We start from the raw sequence: 14,628 nt of genomic DNA, 5'->3' as shown, positions 1-14,628 counted from the left end.
AAGATAGGGGGTTAGAGATCAAGAATAACATGACTTTTGATATTCACAACGATGATGGCTTTATGTACTGAGCCTGTGAGAATGAGAGTGCATAAATGCCATGTATAAATTCCACAGGGCTAGGTGAACAAGACGGCCAGCAGCGAAAAGGGAAACGAGAAAGCGGTGAGGATTGTGGATAGTGGGTGCTTGGTGAGGTGGTGGAGGGCACCCCTGAAAAATGACGGGATCGAGTGTGCAACAGCGTGCTTTGGTAAGGTGCGTCCACCCCACGCCGAACAGGCCAAGTCCAGTTGGCCTACCGGAGAATTTTGGAGGGCGTTTCGCATGGGATGAGACATGTCCACTTTGTTTATGGGAGGTGGTTGGAAGGGTTTTTTTTTGTGATTTTGAACCATATTGAGAGTGTTGTTGAAAGTGATGGGAGAAATATGACCAGACCACGGGTGGACGACGTCAGTAGGTGGGTTCCATATACAAGACCGGGTGGTTTTCCGAGCCCGCGTCTGAGCCAAAACCAACTCAATATCTCGCGGTTGTTGGATATTTAGATAATGCTGTATAACAAACAACAACCTTGAGCGGTTGGAAATGGAAGAGGTTGAAACACAGAGGCGGGTTAGGGCTCACTTGACAAAGCATGGTTTTCTATCAAACTGCCCAGAGAGAGAAAGAAAGGGGATGTCCCCGCTTTTGTTAGTGATGTGGAGGGGGGGGGAAACTACTTTGTAACCCCTGCATATGGGATGTGCATCAGCTTTTTTGCTCCACTGGATTCCAATGCTGAACGAACGAGCCCCCTTTTTGAAGATGGGGTCGGGTTGGTTGGTTGTGAAAAGGGGGGGCATCTGTAAGGCGGGTGGTAGGCGGTAACGAAGAGTATAAAGGATTTCCCTTGTGAAAGGCATGAGGATGGCAAATGCAAGACAGGCATCTCCAAGCTGGGCTGTTTGGGGATTTGTTGGGGGTTAGGTTTGGGCTGGGATGGTTGAGGGGTGAGGTGAGGTTGGATGGTTTGAGGGGGCCATAGGTGGAAGGTATTTGACAGGATGGAGAGAATGTTTATTCATGTGTGGCTTCTTCTTTTTGTTCTTCCTTTTTCCCAAGTTTAACAAGAACAAAAAAATAGGGGGTCGTGAGACAAGAACATGGAGAGAGAGGCGTGCCCCAGAATCACTGGAGAGTCCGTGCCCGCCCTGTCCAACCCCCCCGCCAATCCAATCGTACCGACGCGATACCACTGTCTTTCTCCTCTTTACCTATCAACGAGCATTCTACAGTGCGCCAGTCCATGCACGCTGTCTCTTTTTTTCAGCCCCCTAAACTCTAACGACGGGTTTCCTTTTCGTTTTGTCTTCCTTAACCTTTTCTCAAGCTTCACTTCTTGAGCCCGGAACGACGACGACGAAGAAGAAGTTGCAGCAAGAGACAAACGACACTCTGCAGCGGCCATCCAACTCCACCACAACCCAAGGGCCATCGTCTAGTACCTAGGCTTGTTGCTGTCAGTGCCAGACAAGAGAAGGGAAAGCGGAGATTCCTCGACCGCCGAAACCTAGTGACCGCTAATTAACAATTAACAGCCCCGTTAATTCCTCCCTTCCCACCTACTCATGAATGCCTTCAAGTTCAAAGGCAGACGCTCCGCCTCCAACTTGATTCGCATCACCCGCTAGTTGCCAGCGCCCTTTTTTTTTTTTTTGCAGCCAGCCAGTGCTTCTCAGCCAAGCCCCCCCAGCACAGCTCAGCACAGTGCCTTCCGCCAGTTGCGTGTTCGCCCCGGCTTCCGTAACCCACGACGACGACGAATACCAACCTACCAAATAACACAGCCAGCCAACCACCTCCCAGCACACGGTACCCGCCTCCAGCTGCGAATACTGGCCATCCTTTCTTCTCCAGGCGACAGCTTCCAGTAATAACTGGATTCTTTTCCCAACATACTTCTTCTTTTAATACCACATTCAAAGCTAGGGAGAGCTCAAGACCAGAAAACAACCACATCCAATGTCTGAGAGTTATGATGTTGGCACGCGAGCGTGGCAGCCCGACGCAACCGAGGGCTGGGTTGCGTCTGAGGTTGTCAAGAAGACGGTAGATGGGGACAAAGTCAAGCTCATCTTCCGGTTAGAAAATGACGAGGTAGGCAGCTTTGATACTCGCTGGAAGCTCATCCAAAACGCTGACTTCTGTTGTGTTTGCAGACCAAGGAACTTGAGGTCTCGCTGGAGGCCCTCCAGTCCGGCAACGACCCGTCCTTACCTCCTCTGATGAACCCTACCATGCTCGAAGCCAGCGATGATTTGACAAATCTTTCCCATCTCAACGAGCCTGCCGGTAAATAGCCCAAAGATGATATGGCGGTGGAGGATGGAGAGATGGCACGAGGCAACAGCATGCTGACGATATTTGCCGGAATACAGTTCTGCAGGCCATTCGCCTTCGATACCTCCAAAAAGAGATCTACACATACTCCGGTATTGTGCTGATAGCAACCAACCCCTTTGCTCGCGTCGATTCCCTCTACGTACCTGGCATGGTGCAAGTATATGCCGGGAAGCAGAGAGCCACACAAGCTCCTCACCTGTTTGCCATTGCTGAGGAAGCTTTCATGTAGGGACCCGCGGTGGATGCGAGGTTTGGGACACAGGCGGTTGGCTGACGCTGGGAATAGGGACATGCTGCGCGACAACAAGAACCAGACCATCGTCGTGTCTGGTGAGTCCGGTGCTGGTAAAACTGTCAGCGCCAAGTACATCATGCGATACTTCGCGACAAGACATCCATCAGACAGCCCGGGATCGAGGGCAAAGAAGGGCCCAGAGGCGATGAGCAAGACCGAAGAGGCTATCCTGGCCACCAACCCCATCATGGAAGCCTTCGGTAACGCCAAGACGACGAGAAACGACAACTCCTCGCGGTTCGGAAAGTACATTGAAATCATGTTCGACAAGGAAACAAATATTATCGGAGCTAAGATCAGGACATATTTGCTGGAACGGTCGAGATTGGTCTTCCAGCCGCTCAAGGAGAGGAATTATCACATTTTCTACCAGCTCGTAGCCGGTGTGACGGACAAGGAGCGCCAGGAGCTGGGTCTGCTGCCTATTGAGCAGTTTGACTACCTCAACCAGGGCAACACCCCGACGATTGACGGCGTGGACGACAAGGCGGAATTCAAGGCGACGAAGCAGTCGCTGACGACGATTGGTGTGAGTGAGGGCGAGCAGGCCGAGATCTTTAAGCTGCTTGCTGGTTTGCTCCACCTCGGCAACGTCAAGATCGGGGCGTCCAGGACGGAAAGCGTGCTCGCTGCGACGGAGCCATCGTTGGTCAAGGCTTGCGAGATTCTCGGTATTGATGCCCCCGAGTTTGCCAAGTGGATTGTCAAGAAGCAGCTTGTCACTCGTGGCGAGAAGATCACTTCGAACCTGTCGCAAGCTCAGGCTATCGTTGTCAGGGATTCCGTGGCCAAGTTCATCTACTCTAGCTTGTTCGACTGGCTGGTGGAGATTATAAACAGGAGCTTGGCGACCGAGGAGGTTCTCAGCAGGGTCAAGTCGTTTATCGGTGTGCTCGATATTTACGGTTTCGAACATTTCGCCAAGAACTCGTTTGAGCAGTTCTGCATCAACTATGCCAACGAGAAGCTGCAGCAAGAGTTCAACCAGCACGTCTTCAAGCTTGAGCAGGAGGAGTATCTTAGGGAGAAGATCGACTGGACCTTTATTGATTTCGCGGATAACCAGCCCTGTATCGATTTGATTGAGGGCAAGCTCGGTATTCTTTCTCTCCTTGATGAAGAATCCAGGCTGCCTATGGGATCTGATGAGCAGTTTGTCACCAAGCTCCACCACAACTATGCTGCCGACAAGCACAAGTTCTACAAGAAGCCAAGGTTCGGCAAGTCGTCTTTCACCGTCTGCCACTATGCCATCGACGTCACGTATGAGTCGGACGGTTTCATAGAAAAGAACCGTGACACGGTTCCCGACGAACACATGGCGGTACTGCGCGCGTCGACCAATGCGTTCCTCGGCCAGGTGTTGGATGCCGCGTCGGCGGTGCGGGAGAAGGACCTCGCCCAGGCAAGCTCTAATGCGGTGAAGCCGGCGGCCGGTAGGAGAATTGGCGTCGCCGTCAACCGCAAGCCCACTCTGGGAGGCATCTTCAAGTCCTCGCTGATCGAGCTCATGACCACCATCAACAGCACTGATGTGCACTACATCAGATGTATCAAGCCCAACGAGGCCAAGGAGGCGTGGAAGTTTGAGGGCCCCATGGTTCTCAGCCAGCTCCGCGCCTGCGGTGTTCTCGAAACAGTCCGTATTAGTTGTGCGGGTTACCCCACGAGGTGGACGTATGAGGAGTTTGCGCTGCGGTACTACATGTTGGTGCCGTCGCAGCAATGGACCTCGGAAATTAGGCAGATGGCCGATGCCATCCTGACCAAGGCCCTCGGCGCCAACAAGGTGGCCCCGGGTATGGACAAGTACCAGATGGGTCTGACCAAGATCTTCTTCAGGGCGGGTATGCTTGCCTTTTTGGAGAACCTGAGGACGACCCGTCTCAACGACTGCGCCATTCTCATTCAAAAGAACCTCAAGGCCAAGTACTACCGCAAGAAGTATCTTGCTGCCAGGGGTGCCATTGTCAGCTTCCAGGCTCTCTTCCGGGGCTACAGGGCCCGCAAGGAGGCTCAGGAGCTGCGGACGATCAGGGCTGCGGTTACCATCCAAAAGAACTGGCGTGGTTTCAAGCAGAGGAGAGAGTTCCTCGTTATCCGCAACGATGTCATTCGCGCTCAGGCCGCTATTAAGGGTTATCTGCGCCGCAAGGAGATCATGGAGACCCGGGTTGGCAACGCTGTTCTTATCATTCAGCGCAACTGGCGCTCGAGACAACAGCTTCGTGCCTGGAGAGACTACCGCCGCAAGATTGTCATTGTGCAGAGCTTGTGGCGTGGCAAGACTGCTCGGAAGGAGTACAAGGTTGTCCGTGCCGAGGCTCGTGACTTGAAGCAGATCTCTTACAAGCTGGAGAACAAGGTCGTTGAGTTGACGCAGTCTTTGGGTACCATGAAGGCGCAGAACAAGGAGTTGAAGGTGCAGGTGGAGAACTATGAAGGGCAGGTTGCCATTTGGAGAAATAGGCACAATGCTCTGGAGGCTAGGACGAAGGAGCTGCAGACTGAGGCCAACCAGGCTGGTATTGCGGCTGCTCGTCTGGAGGCTATGGAGGCGGAGATGAAGAAGCTGCAGACTAGCTTTGAGGAGTCGACGGCGAATGTGAAGAGGATGCAAGAGGAGGAGCGACAACTTCGGGAGAGCCTCCGCGCTACCAACGAGGAGCTTGAGGCTGCGCGCCAGCAGAGCGAGCAGTCCGAGGTTGAGAAGAACTCGCTCAGGCAACAGATTGCTGAGCTTCAAGAGGCACTGGAGCAGGCTAGAAGAGCTGCTCCCGTCAACGGCGAGCTTGTCAACGGGAACGGACCGGCGTCTGCTGCGCCGGCCGGTCTCATCAATCTGGTGTCGTCCAAGAAGCCCAAGAGACGGAGTGCGGGTGCAGAGCCTCGCGAGATGGATAGGTACAGCATGGCCTACAACCCCCGCCCTGTCTCCATGGCTGTTCCTGGCATGAACCGCCAGACTACTCTTTCCGGTTCGACATTTATTCCCGGTATTGATAGCATCGAGATGGAGTTGGAAGGTCTCCTTGCCGATGAGGAGGGCCTGAACCAGGAGGTCACCATTGGCCTTATTCGCAACCTCAAGATCCCTTCGCCATCCAGCAACCCTGCCCCTACCGACAAGGAGGTCCTTTTCCCTTCGTATCTCATCAACTTGGTGACGTCCGAGATGTGGAACAACGGCTTCGTCAAGGAGTCGGAGCGGTTCCTTGCCAACGTCATGCAGTCGATTCAGCAGGAGGTGATGAACCACGACGACGAGGAGGCTATCAACCCCGGTGCGTTCTGGCTCTCCAACGTCCACGAGATGCTGTCTTTTGTCTTCCTCGCCGAGGACTGGTACGAGGCCCAAAAGACGGACAACTACGAGTATGACCGCCTGTTGGAGATTGTCAAGCACGATCTCGAGAGTCTCGAGTTCAACATTTACCACACCTGGATGAAGGTACTCAAGAAGAAGCTTAACAAGATGATTGTGCCCGCCATCATCGAGTCGCAGTCCCTGCCGGGCTTCGTCACGAACGAAAACAACAGGTTCCTTGGCAAGCTTTTGCAGGGCAACTCTGCTCCCGCGTACAGCATGGATAACTTGCTGTCGCTTCTTAACAGCGTCTTCCGCGCCATGAAGGCTTACTACCTTGAGGATTCCATCATTACCCAGACCATCACCGAGCTGCTCAGGCTTGTTGGCGTGACGGCGTTCAACGATCTGCTCATGCGCCGCAACTTCCTCTCTTGGAAGCGTGGTCTGCAGATCAACTACAACATCACCCGTATCGAGGAGTGGTGCAAGAGCCACGACATGCCCGAGGGGACGCTCCAGCTGGAGCACTTGATGCAGGCGACCAAGCTGTTGCAGCTCAAGAAGGCGACGCTCAACGACATCGAGATCATTCAGGACATTTGCTGGATGCTGTCGCCCAACCAGATCCAGAAGCTGCTGAACCAGTACCTGGTGGCGGATTACGAGCAGCCGATCAATGGCGAGATTATGAAGGCGGTGGCGTCGAGGGTGACGGAGAAGAGCGATGTGTTGCTGCTGCAGGCTGTCGATATGGACGACAGCGGGCCGTATGAGATTGCGGAGCCGAGAGTGATTACTGCTTTGGAGACTTATACGCCGTCTTGTGAGTTTTTTTTTTTTTTTCCCGTGAGGGTACAAGTGAGAATGTCTGCTAACTAATGATGAATAGGGCTCCAAACCCCACGGTTGAAGCGCCTGGCCGAGATTGTCTCCCAGCAGGCTATTGCCCAGCAGGAGAAGCTCGAGTTTGGGTCGCAGGCGGGCGACTTTGACACGCACAGCATGAATGATCTTCAGGAGATGGAGGAGGGCCCGGGATCGATACAGGCGAGCGCCTAGGTGGCTCCTCGCTCGTTTCTGGGTTTTCATCAACAACAGCAGCCGTCTCCGGGGGGGTCGAGCCATCATCATCAGAGGCCGGCGAGTGTGCTGTTGAGTTCGTGGAGGAATGGGAGTGGGAATAATGGACCGGTGCCGCCCGCCGCCAGGAATGTTATGCTGAAGTCTAGGAGTAACAGCGGATGAAGGGGGGGTGGGAGGGGGGTTTGTTCTTGCGCAGGAACGGGGGGTGAGGTGGTTTGGTTAGTAGTTGAGAGAAGTAGGGGTGGTTGGGGTGAGTGTGAAAATTTATGCCACGGATACACTACATATGGGGTGTGTTGTTATAGTGGTGGTTTCATGAGGATAAAATTACAATACATACCTTTTTACAAAGTTGAGTCGGCAGTTGGGGGATGGGGGTTGGCGTTGGAAGATGGATGGATTGATGGGTTGGTTGGTTTGGTAAAGGGAGGAAAAATATTAAATAGATATGATAATTGTTGTTGGGTGTTAGACTTGTTGGAGGAGGGAAGGAGGAAGAAGAGGCTTGCTTTACTGCTGGCTGGCCCGGTTGGGGCATTGGTTCTGTTTTTTTTCTTCTTTTTTTTTTCTGTTTGGCCAAACAGAGGAGGGGAAGGGTGTTGTTTCTTGTAGCTAGCTGTGTGGTGTTTAGTTGTTGTGTAGGTAGTAGAAGCAAGAAGAGCATGAAAGATGATTGATGGTTTCGTGGTTTTATTCTTGATTTTTACTTGAAGTGCTTGGGTGGGTGCATGTAGAGGAAGTAGGGGTTGTATAAGGTGCATAGATAATCCTCTTATATAAGGAGAGGATTTAGGATTTTGAATATTCTATGATTGATGTTGCTGAGATCATCGTCTGTTGTCATTGATAGGTTCTGGACGAGCTGAGTGGCTGTAACTTTGGTAATTGCCATGTATCATTACGCCATATAAAATCTTACTGAAAACCTCGTTTAATGCATTCTGATATGAGATGAACGGTTTGATGCCCGACGACTCACTCACTCGCTGCAGCCATCTTGATGTTGATATTTCACACAGTTTAAGTCAGGGAGAATGTGTGTCTCATGGTTTTGAAAATTTTACTTTCCTTAGCTAAGGTACTGAAAACCAATCGTCATGTGAAAAATGTGACCCATCAAATTTCCCCATGCCATCCCAACTCCAATTTTGATAAGGAAAAGACAAGTTAATTTTGGTTATTATCCTTCTTCCACTGCTCCAGCCAAGCCTCAATCCTCTCGACATTTGCCTCTAGCTCGTCGGCGTCGCCGGACTGGAGCTCGACGACGATCTCCTCGTCGTAGCTGTCGCGGGCTTCTTGGAGGAGGACGTCCATGATTTCGCTGTCGAGGTTTTCTTGGAGTTTGTGGTCGGGGTAGTTTCTATTCTTCCCGTCAGCGATCAATTCATCTTCCTCCTGCCCTGTCCCACACCACTCTTTCCCCCCTCCCTTTCCAGACATGTACCCTCCAAATCCAGAGGAAGGGGGGGAGGGGGAGGGGATAACCTACCGTTTACTCAACCGATCAAACAACACCTCCGTCCCGGCGCGCAACACAACCACCAAGTCAACCCAGCTCTTGGGGAAGAGGTCGCAGGCATGCCAGTCGATGATCCACCCCCCTTCCTTGACCTGCTCCTCGATCGCGTCGAGGAGCTTGTCCTCGTCTACGATCCAGGACTGGTATTCTTCGTCGAAGCCCTCGTGGCAGCCCTTGTCTTTTACGACGTCGTTGATGGAGAGGTGCCGGAGGGGGGTGCGCTCGGCTAGGAGGGAGGCGTGGGTTGTTTTGCCTGTGCCTGGGGTGCCGGTTAGGATTATGTTTGGGAGGGTTCTTGTCATGTTTGCGGGTGTGAAATATTGGGGGTGAAAGGGGGGTAGAATTTTGGAGGTATGGATGGTGAGAGTGAGTGGTGAGTGAGATTAATATGAGTAGTGGGGTGAGTGAGAGGAGAGCGGGTGGTGAGAAAAAATGTATAAGTGGAAGTGTGCCCCCGCTAAAATTTGATTTCGGCGTAACGGGTTGAAACGTAAAGTTGCGTAAACAAACGATTTTTACTGTGTGCGCCAAGTTGTAGAACACGGATAATTGCAAAAGGTTTATATCTATTCATCTCGTCTGATATACCACACTTCATGTCTCTCTTCTTCTTGTCAGCTTCGAACCCCGTCTCTCTCACAGTCATACTTTAAGATGGCTCGATCGCGGGATTCCGACTCCCCTCCCATCCCATCCCATCCCATCCCATCCCATCCCACCTTTCTCAACTCCTCCTCAACCTCCCTGGTATCTTGACCTCTCGGATGCCCCCGCTGCGTGTACTCGAGTTTCGAAGGCAACTGGTGGAACTGGTTTCCCTTCTGCGCCCGGCTGGTGGTCTTGATCGGTGCTCGCGTGTAGTTCAACAGCGGATCATGTCATGCAACGGGAAAACATTGCTTTCACCAACGTGAAAGAGGGGCGGTTATCATTTCTCCCTCGGTTTCCGTGTCGCTGTTATCCTCAATGTGTCCCCTCTCGCTGCGGTAGGCGGTAAAAATGCTGCAAGCTCTGGTCTGAGCACACGGGGTGGTCGTCTCCCATGGCTGAGCCCTCATCAGAGCATCATGGCATGAGCTAGCTGGTACCAAATTTATACCTTCTCCGTGACTGGAGCCCTTCTGGACTATGTTGACTTTCAAGAAAAAACTGGCTATGCCAAGTGGTAAGGCTGTGGTCTATCGACTTGTTAGCCAGATTGCATCACCACCAACAAGGCCAAAAGAATCCATAGCCTCTTCAAAACTCACCTGTGATACGACCACCCACCCCCCTCCCCCTCCCCCTCCCCCTCCTTCTCAACAACCTTCTTACTCCTCTTCCTCCGTTTAGGAACCCACTCCTTCGTCCCTTCCTGCCCCCCCGGAAGAAAAACACCACCACCACCACCACCAAAGTCACTCTCCGACGATACCACCACCAACCCAGGCATCTGCGCCGAAGTAGCAAACCCAGGCGGCAACAGCAGTCCAGGCATCAAATCCCCGTACCCCATCGTGCTGCTGCTGTTCACCATCCCCGCCGAAACCCCATTGTTGAATCCATTCCCAAAACCGGGGTCAAGGCTGGGATCTACACACGAAAAGTCAAAGCTGCTGTTCCAGTTGTACAGCCCGTTGTCGAAACTAGGGATCGAAACCGCTGCTGGAGTAGTGGTGGTGGTATACTGTGGTGGGACTTGAACAGCCAATCCACCACCCTGACCCTGCCCATAACCCGCTGTCGGTGGTGGTGGTGGTGATTGAGACAGGGAAAACGACGAAAAGTGAGGTTCGAACGTGATGGAGGGATAGGTCTCGTTTTGTTGGTGTTGGTGGGTGTGGTCAAACGCTGGTGCTGGTGCTGCCGCCGGGGGTTGCGGTAAACAACGGCGAGGTCCCCGGATAGGGGGGGCAGGCCTGTTGTCCACCAGTTTTTGTCCTGTGGGCGTTGACACCCTGATGCGGAGGTTGGTCTCGAAGGAGGAGTGGCAGGTGATGTTCATGCGGGAGCAGTTTTGGCAGGAGGGGGAGCCGCCGAGGCAGCGGACTTTGCGTTTGCGGCAGGTTAGGCAGCCTGTGGGGGAAAAGGGTGGTTGTTAGCTGATGTCAGGAAAGTGTATGCATGTATATTGCTTTCCCGTCCCTCCGAATGGGAGGGAAAGATACAATGGTGATGATGATGATGATGGGTGTGAGTGAGGTAAGGCAGGTTGGGGTTGATGACAAAGTCTTGGCAGGGGGTTTACTCACCATGGAATGTCCTCTTTAGAGTGTCTGCCATTTTTGGTTGGAAGTAAATGGTGGTTGGTATCTTGTTTGGGTAACTCGTAAGAAAAAAGGGTAAGATGTAGTAAGTGGTAGAGTATGTCCCAGTATTCAACACACAACTTCAATATTTTTATAGCTATACCAAAACCTTGTTTGCTGAATCTCCCTCGAGCCGAATCCGAACTTCCATGTGAGGGAGGGAGCTTCAAGTTATATTCCTCCATACTGTAACCCAGTTTCTTCCGCCCCCCCCCCCCCCCTCATCACAACCACCCCCAAGTTTATACCCGCTTCTTAATTCCGAGGTTCCTTTCTACGTACATGGAGTGGCTGGAAGTAACACACACAATCACCCCTCGTTTCTCCTCCTCCCCCCTCCATGATGACATACCAGCTAAGTAGTTTGTGTAGGTAAAGCAGCAGCCAGGTAGCCAGGTGTGGGAAGAACATGACGCCCAGGATGACAGCTTCGGGAGGCGGATGTCCTTTGCTTGCAGCTACCGCCGTACGCTAGAATGCCGCCCCGTGCGATTGTCCGGGGTTTACTCTAGGTAGCCAAGTAAAAAGAAGGGTGTGTCTCCGCAACGTGGAAAATGGTGATTAACTCAGCAACCGTTACACCCACTTCCGAGATCCCTGCCTAGCCCGGGGTCAAATGGTGGAAAGTTGATCCTATCTTTGTTTTCACATGTACCAAAGTATTACCTAACAAAAGACTGGAGGGAAAATCGAGTAAGATCGGTTCCAGGGGCCTTGCAGCATGTGCGGGAATGAAATAGTAGAGCCAGTGGGTTGAGTAATCCGGTCAACTAAACACAGCCAGAGCATGCACTGTTCTGCCAATCACTGCTGGTTTAGTGATCTTTGCAGGTGAGACGGCAACCTCCTTTCACCTATGCCCTCTCTGGACGTCCTCAAACCCACTCCTGTTCTCCTGATGGTTATGTGAATATGTACTATCATGTAGCCAAGGCTTACCTGCTTCAGCCTCAATTGCTGATCTGGCGCCCAATCACAGCCGATTCCGCCCCCCGAGACTGTCACGGGAGAACCCTTGCGATATGCAAGATATCAAGTCTGTGACTCTTCTGTGTTGTGGTGTCGCCTTCCCAATCTAGAGATCAAGTCCACTGATATTGGTTGCTTCCTCATATCTAGATGTGCGTGTGGTATTTCCCTCACTGTTTTGTGAATCCGATCAGCATTCACAGCCAATAACATTGTCGCTTACCTCATCTCTAACATCAAAGTTGGAATCTTTTGGCTTCTCCGCGGCCACTAAAATGTCCATGCCCGTGGTGTTGTTGTGCCACAGCCTCCAAAGCCAGGCCATAATGAAGCCGGAAGCTTGTTTCGATCGTGTCGACCGATCCCTGATTTGCAATGTGCACTGCGTGCTCTGCCGCCGCCACATTTCGGCTCTGGAAACGTCCTTGCATGAACAATTACACAGCTGATCTGTAAGTGTTCATTTGTTTGGGGGCGAAACCTTTCATCGAAGACAGGCAATGAATACCTGCCTGGAAGCTAACGGAATACTCGCCTCAGGGGGACATGGGCCTAGTCGATGAGCTCTACAGGGCTCTTCTACCGTGCCCTAGCATTATTTAGACCATACCTTGATTCGCCTGTGTCACGCTAGAGGTGCTAGTTTGACGTGACACCCGATATTAGCCATGCGTAGGGCTTAGTGAGAATATTGCGCGTGGCACCAACCTACTCGGCAGGGTGCAATTGACTACCGGTGTTGAGGAAAGGGAGGGAGTGGCTTGTTGGCCGAACGGCGGGTCCCAAGTCTGGTAGCGGACTGGGAGAAAGCTTGTCGTAGTTAAGAATGGAAAGCCAAGACTTTTCGACTCGGAGATCTCCCGCTTGCGCCAAGACCGGATGTAAGTGAGTTGCTGACGATATCGTCCCCAAAGCTGTTAGCTCCGAAGTATTCTTCAAGCTTCACATTGAGTTTCTTCAACGTTGAGAACAATATTCACGTGCTTCCCCTCGGCCTGTTTGGAGGGATTCTATCAGTGACAAGAAAGAACTTTCGATAGCCTGACGGCATGACCAGAAGCTCGTATCGACGCAATGTTACCTCGGCATCCGGTTTTCCTGGGCGATCCGGGTATGCGCAGTGGGCTCTTCGTTTGATTCCATGAGGGCCAGATGTCGGTGACGGCACTGTCTCGCTCTTCGGCCTTGACGTCTTCACTGTGGTGAAGATATTGCATCTCCTTTGACAGCATATTGTTGCCTGGGGCCATGTGGGAGAGGCAGTTCGACCCAGGCACGAACAAGATTCCTGTTTAGGCATCATGGGCTTCGTTAGCGAAGTCCCTGGCGTCCACTGGGGCGGATCTCCCGGGCTCGAATGTTCCCATGAACAGGAGGGTTCAACGCCGACACGTCATAGCTGCCGACGACGAGAGCTTGGGCCGTAAGATGGAAAACAAAACTAGGTAGTTCCATGTCCTGGTAGAGAATAGTCAGCTGCGCCCCAATGGGTAATCTTTTAGTGCGAAAAACATATCGGCTGGGAGTCACAGGCAGCGACGGGATCACAACTAGGATTTGACTTCATCGTGACAGCATGCACAACAGGTTGATGATCGGATTTCGGTGTTGCAAAGATCGGTGTTCGGGTTCTGAATCCGCTGACGACAATTGGGATAGAGGTCATCTACTCCAACGTCGATGGTACAGCTGACAAAGGCGGCATCCGACGGTTTCTTCGGCTGTATGTACGAAGATGTGGCATAGGTACGCTTCCGACGAGATCGAAACACTAATCCGAGGCAGCGTCGGTTAATAGCTCGCAATGCTTCCCCCCGCGCCGCGCCCTTTTGCTGCAGAGCTGCTGACCACATGCGCTGGTACCAAACTTGGGTGACGGCGATCTTGCAATCGGCTTGTTTGTGCCTCCGCCATTTGGAATAAACGACGGCAAAGTCGTAGAGGTGTTTCATAGGGGATGTAGCGTGAAGGTGGCCCTGTGATGCATCGGAATTAAGCCAGATCAGGGACTCCAAGTTGCGGTCACAGGCAGTTGATGTGTTGCCGCGAATACGCGATGTATCGCCATGACTTCCGGATTGGGAACCGACTCCAGCTGAATACGCTCCGGCCAATTGATGGAAATGAAACATGAAGCTCTCACGAGATGTATTGCTGCATCGGTAACCCCGTGAAGTTGAAGTACAACAAGATCAAAATATCGATGTTGGAAAGCGAAAAGAAAAGAAGTCAAGATTCCAACTCCAAACGGTTGAAGGGTGGCAGTAAAACCAACAGTCTAACCGCATTGGGCCGACTCTCCGCGGCGGTTTTGCGGGGCAAACCTTTCAATACCAGCTGAAATACCAGGGCTGACCAGGCGAGCTCGTAACGAAAGTGACCCAGAGCGTTGGGTCACCGTAGTTGTTGATGATCAGCCGAGTTGGAATAACCTCAAGTTGCCTTGGTAGGGACATCAAGGACAACATCTATCAAGATGGGCACCTTGAAGGTTTGTCGCGGTATAGCACCCTTGCATATCCAACAACGGCATACCCTAAGCCGAACAAGGCATGGCACAACTTGCCACTCTGCCAACGGTGGTTCGGCACTATCCAGTATCAACCAATTGGCCAACAGGCCTTCTCTCGGGGCAAGTTTCACGCAACTCTGGGAACGTGCCGCATTCTCTCGTCATGGCAAAGTATCATTACGCTCTTTTTGCGGATATCATGTATCCTCGGGTTCCTACAGCAAAGTCACATCGCCCTCTTTGATGGATACCATTATCCTT

At 52.2% G+C, this 14,628-nt stretch overlaps 3 protein-coding genes across 3 annotated transcripts; 1 reads left to right on the top strand and 2 right to left on the bottom strand.

Annotated features, from left to right (window-relative positions):
* Positions 1 to 2,270: 2,270 nt before the first annotated feature.
* PODANS_2_5470 (uncharacterized protein) lies at positions 2,271 to 7,052 on the top strand (the record flags this gene model as incomplete). Its single annotated transcript, XM_001911272.1, has 4 exons — positions 2,271 to 2,337; positions 2,424 to 2,613; positions 2,675 to 6,816; positions 6,883 to 7,052. 4 exons carry the CDS (start codon positions 2,271 to 2,273, stop codon positions 7,050 to 7,052), a joined length of 4,569 nt encoding a protein of 1,522 aa, XP_001911307.1.
* A 1,191-nt stretch (positions 7,053 to 8,243) lies between these two features.
* Positions 8,244 to 8,900, bottom strand: PODANS_2_5460 (uncharacterized protein; the record flags this gene model as incomplete). The annotated part of the gene is made up of 2 exons (XM_001911271.1): positions 8,244 to 8,439; positions 8,569 to 8,900. The coding sequence occupies 2 exons, from the start codon at positions 8,898 to 8,900 to the stop codon at positions 8,244 to 8,246; spliced, it is 528 nt and encodes a 175-aa protein (XP_001911306.1).
* Positions 8,901 to 9,751: 851 nt separating this feature from the next.
* On the bottom strand, positions 9,752 to 10,582 carry PODANS_2_5450 (uncharacterized protein; the record flags this gene model as incomplete). The annotated part of the gene is made up of 2 exons (XM_001911270.1): positions 9,752 to 9,776; positions 9,849 to 10,582. The coding sequence occupies 2 exons, from the start codon at positions 10,580 to 10,582 to the stop codon at positions 9,752 to 9,754; spliced, it is 759 nt and encodes a 252-aa protein (XP_001911305.1).
* Between the last annotated feature and the right edge of the window lie 4,046 nt (positions 10,583 to 14,628).

Source organism: Podospora anserina, chromosome 2 (assembly GCF_000226545.1).
Source record: "Podospora anserina S mat+ genomic DNA chromosome 2, supercontig 2".
Classification (NCBI taxonomy): Eukaryota; Fungi; Ascomycota; class Sordariomycetes; order Sordariales; family Podosporaceae; genus Podospora; species Podospora anserina.
Note: the sequence above shows the minus strand (reverse complement) of the source record. Positions and strands in the feature narration are given on the sequence as shown.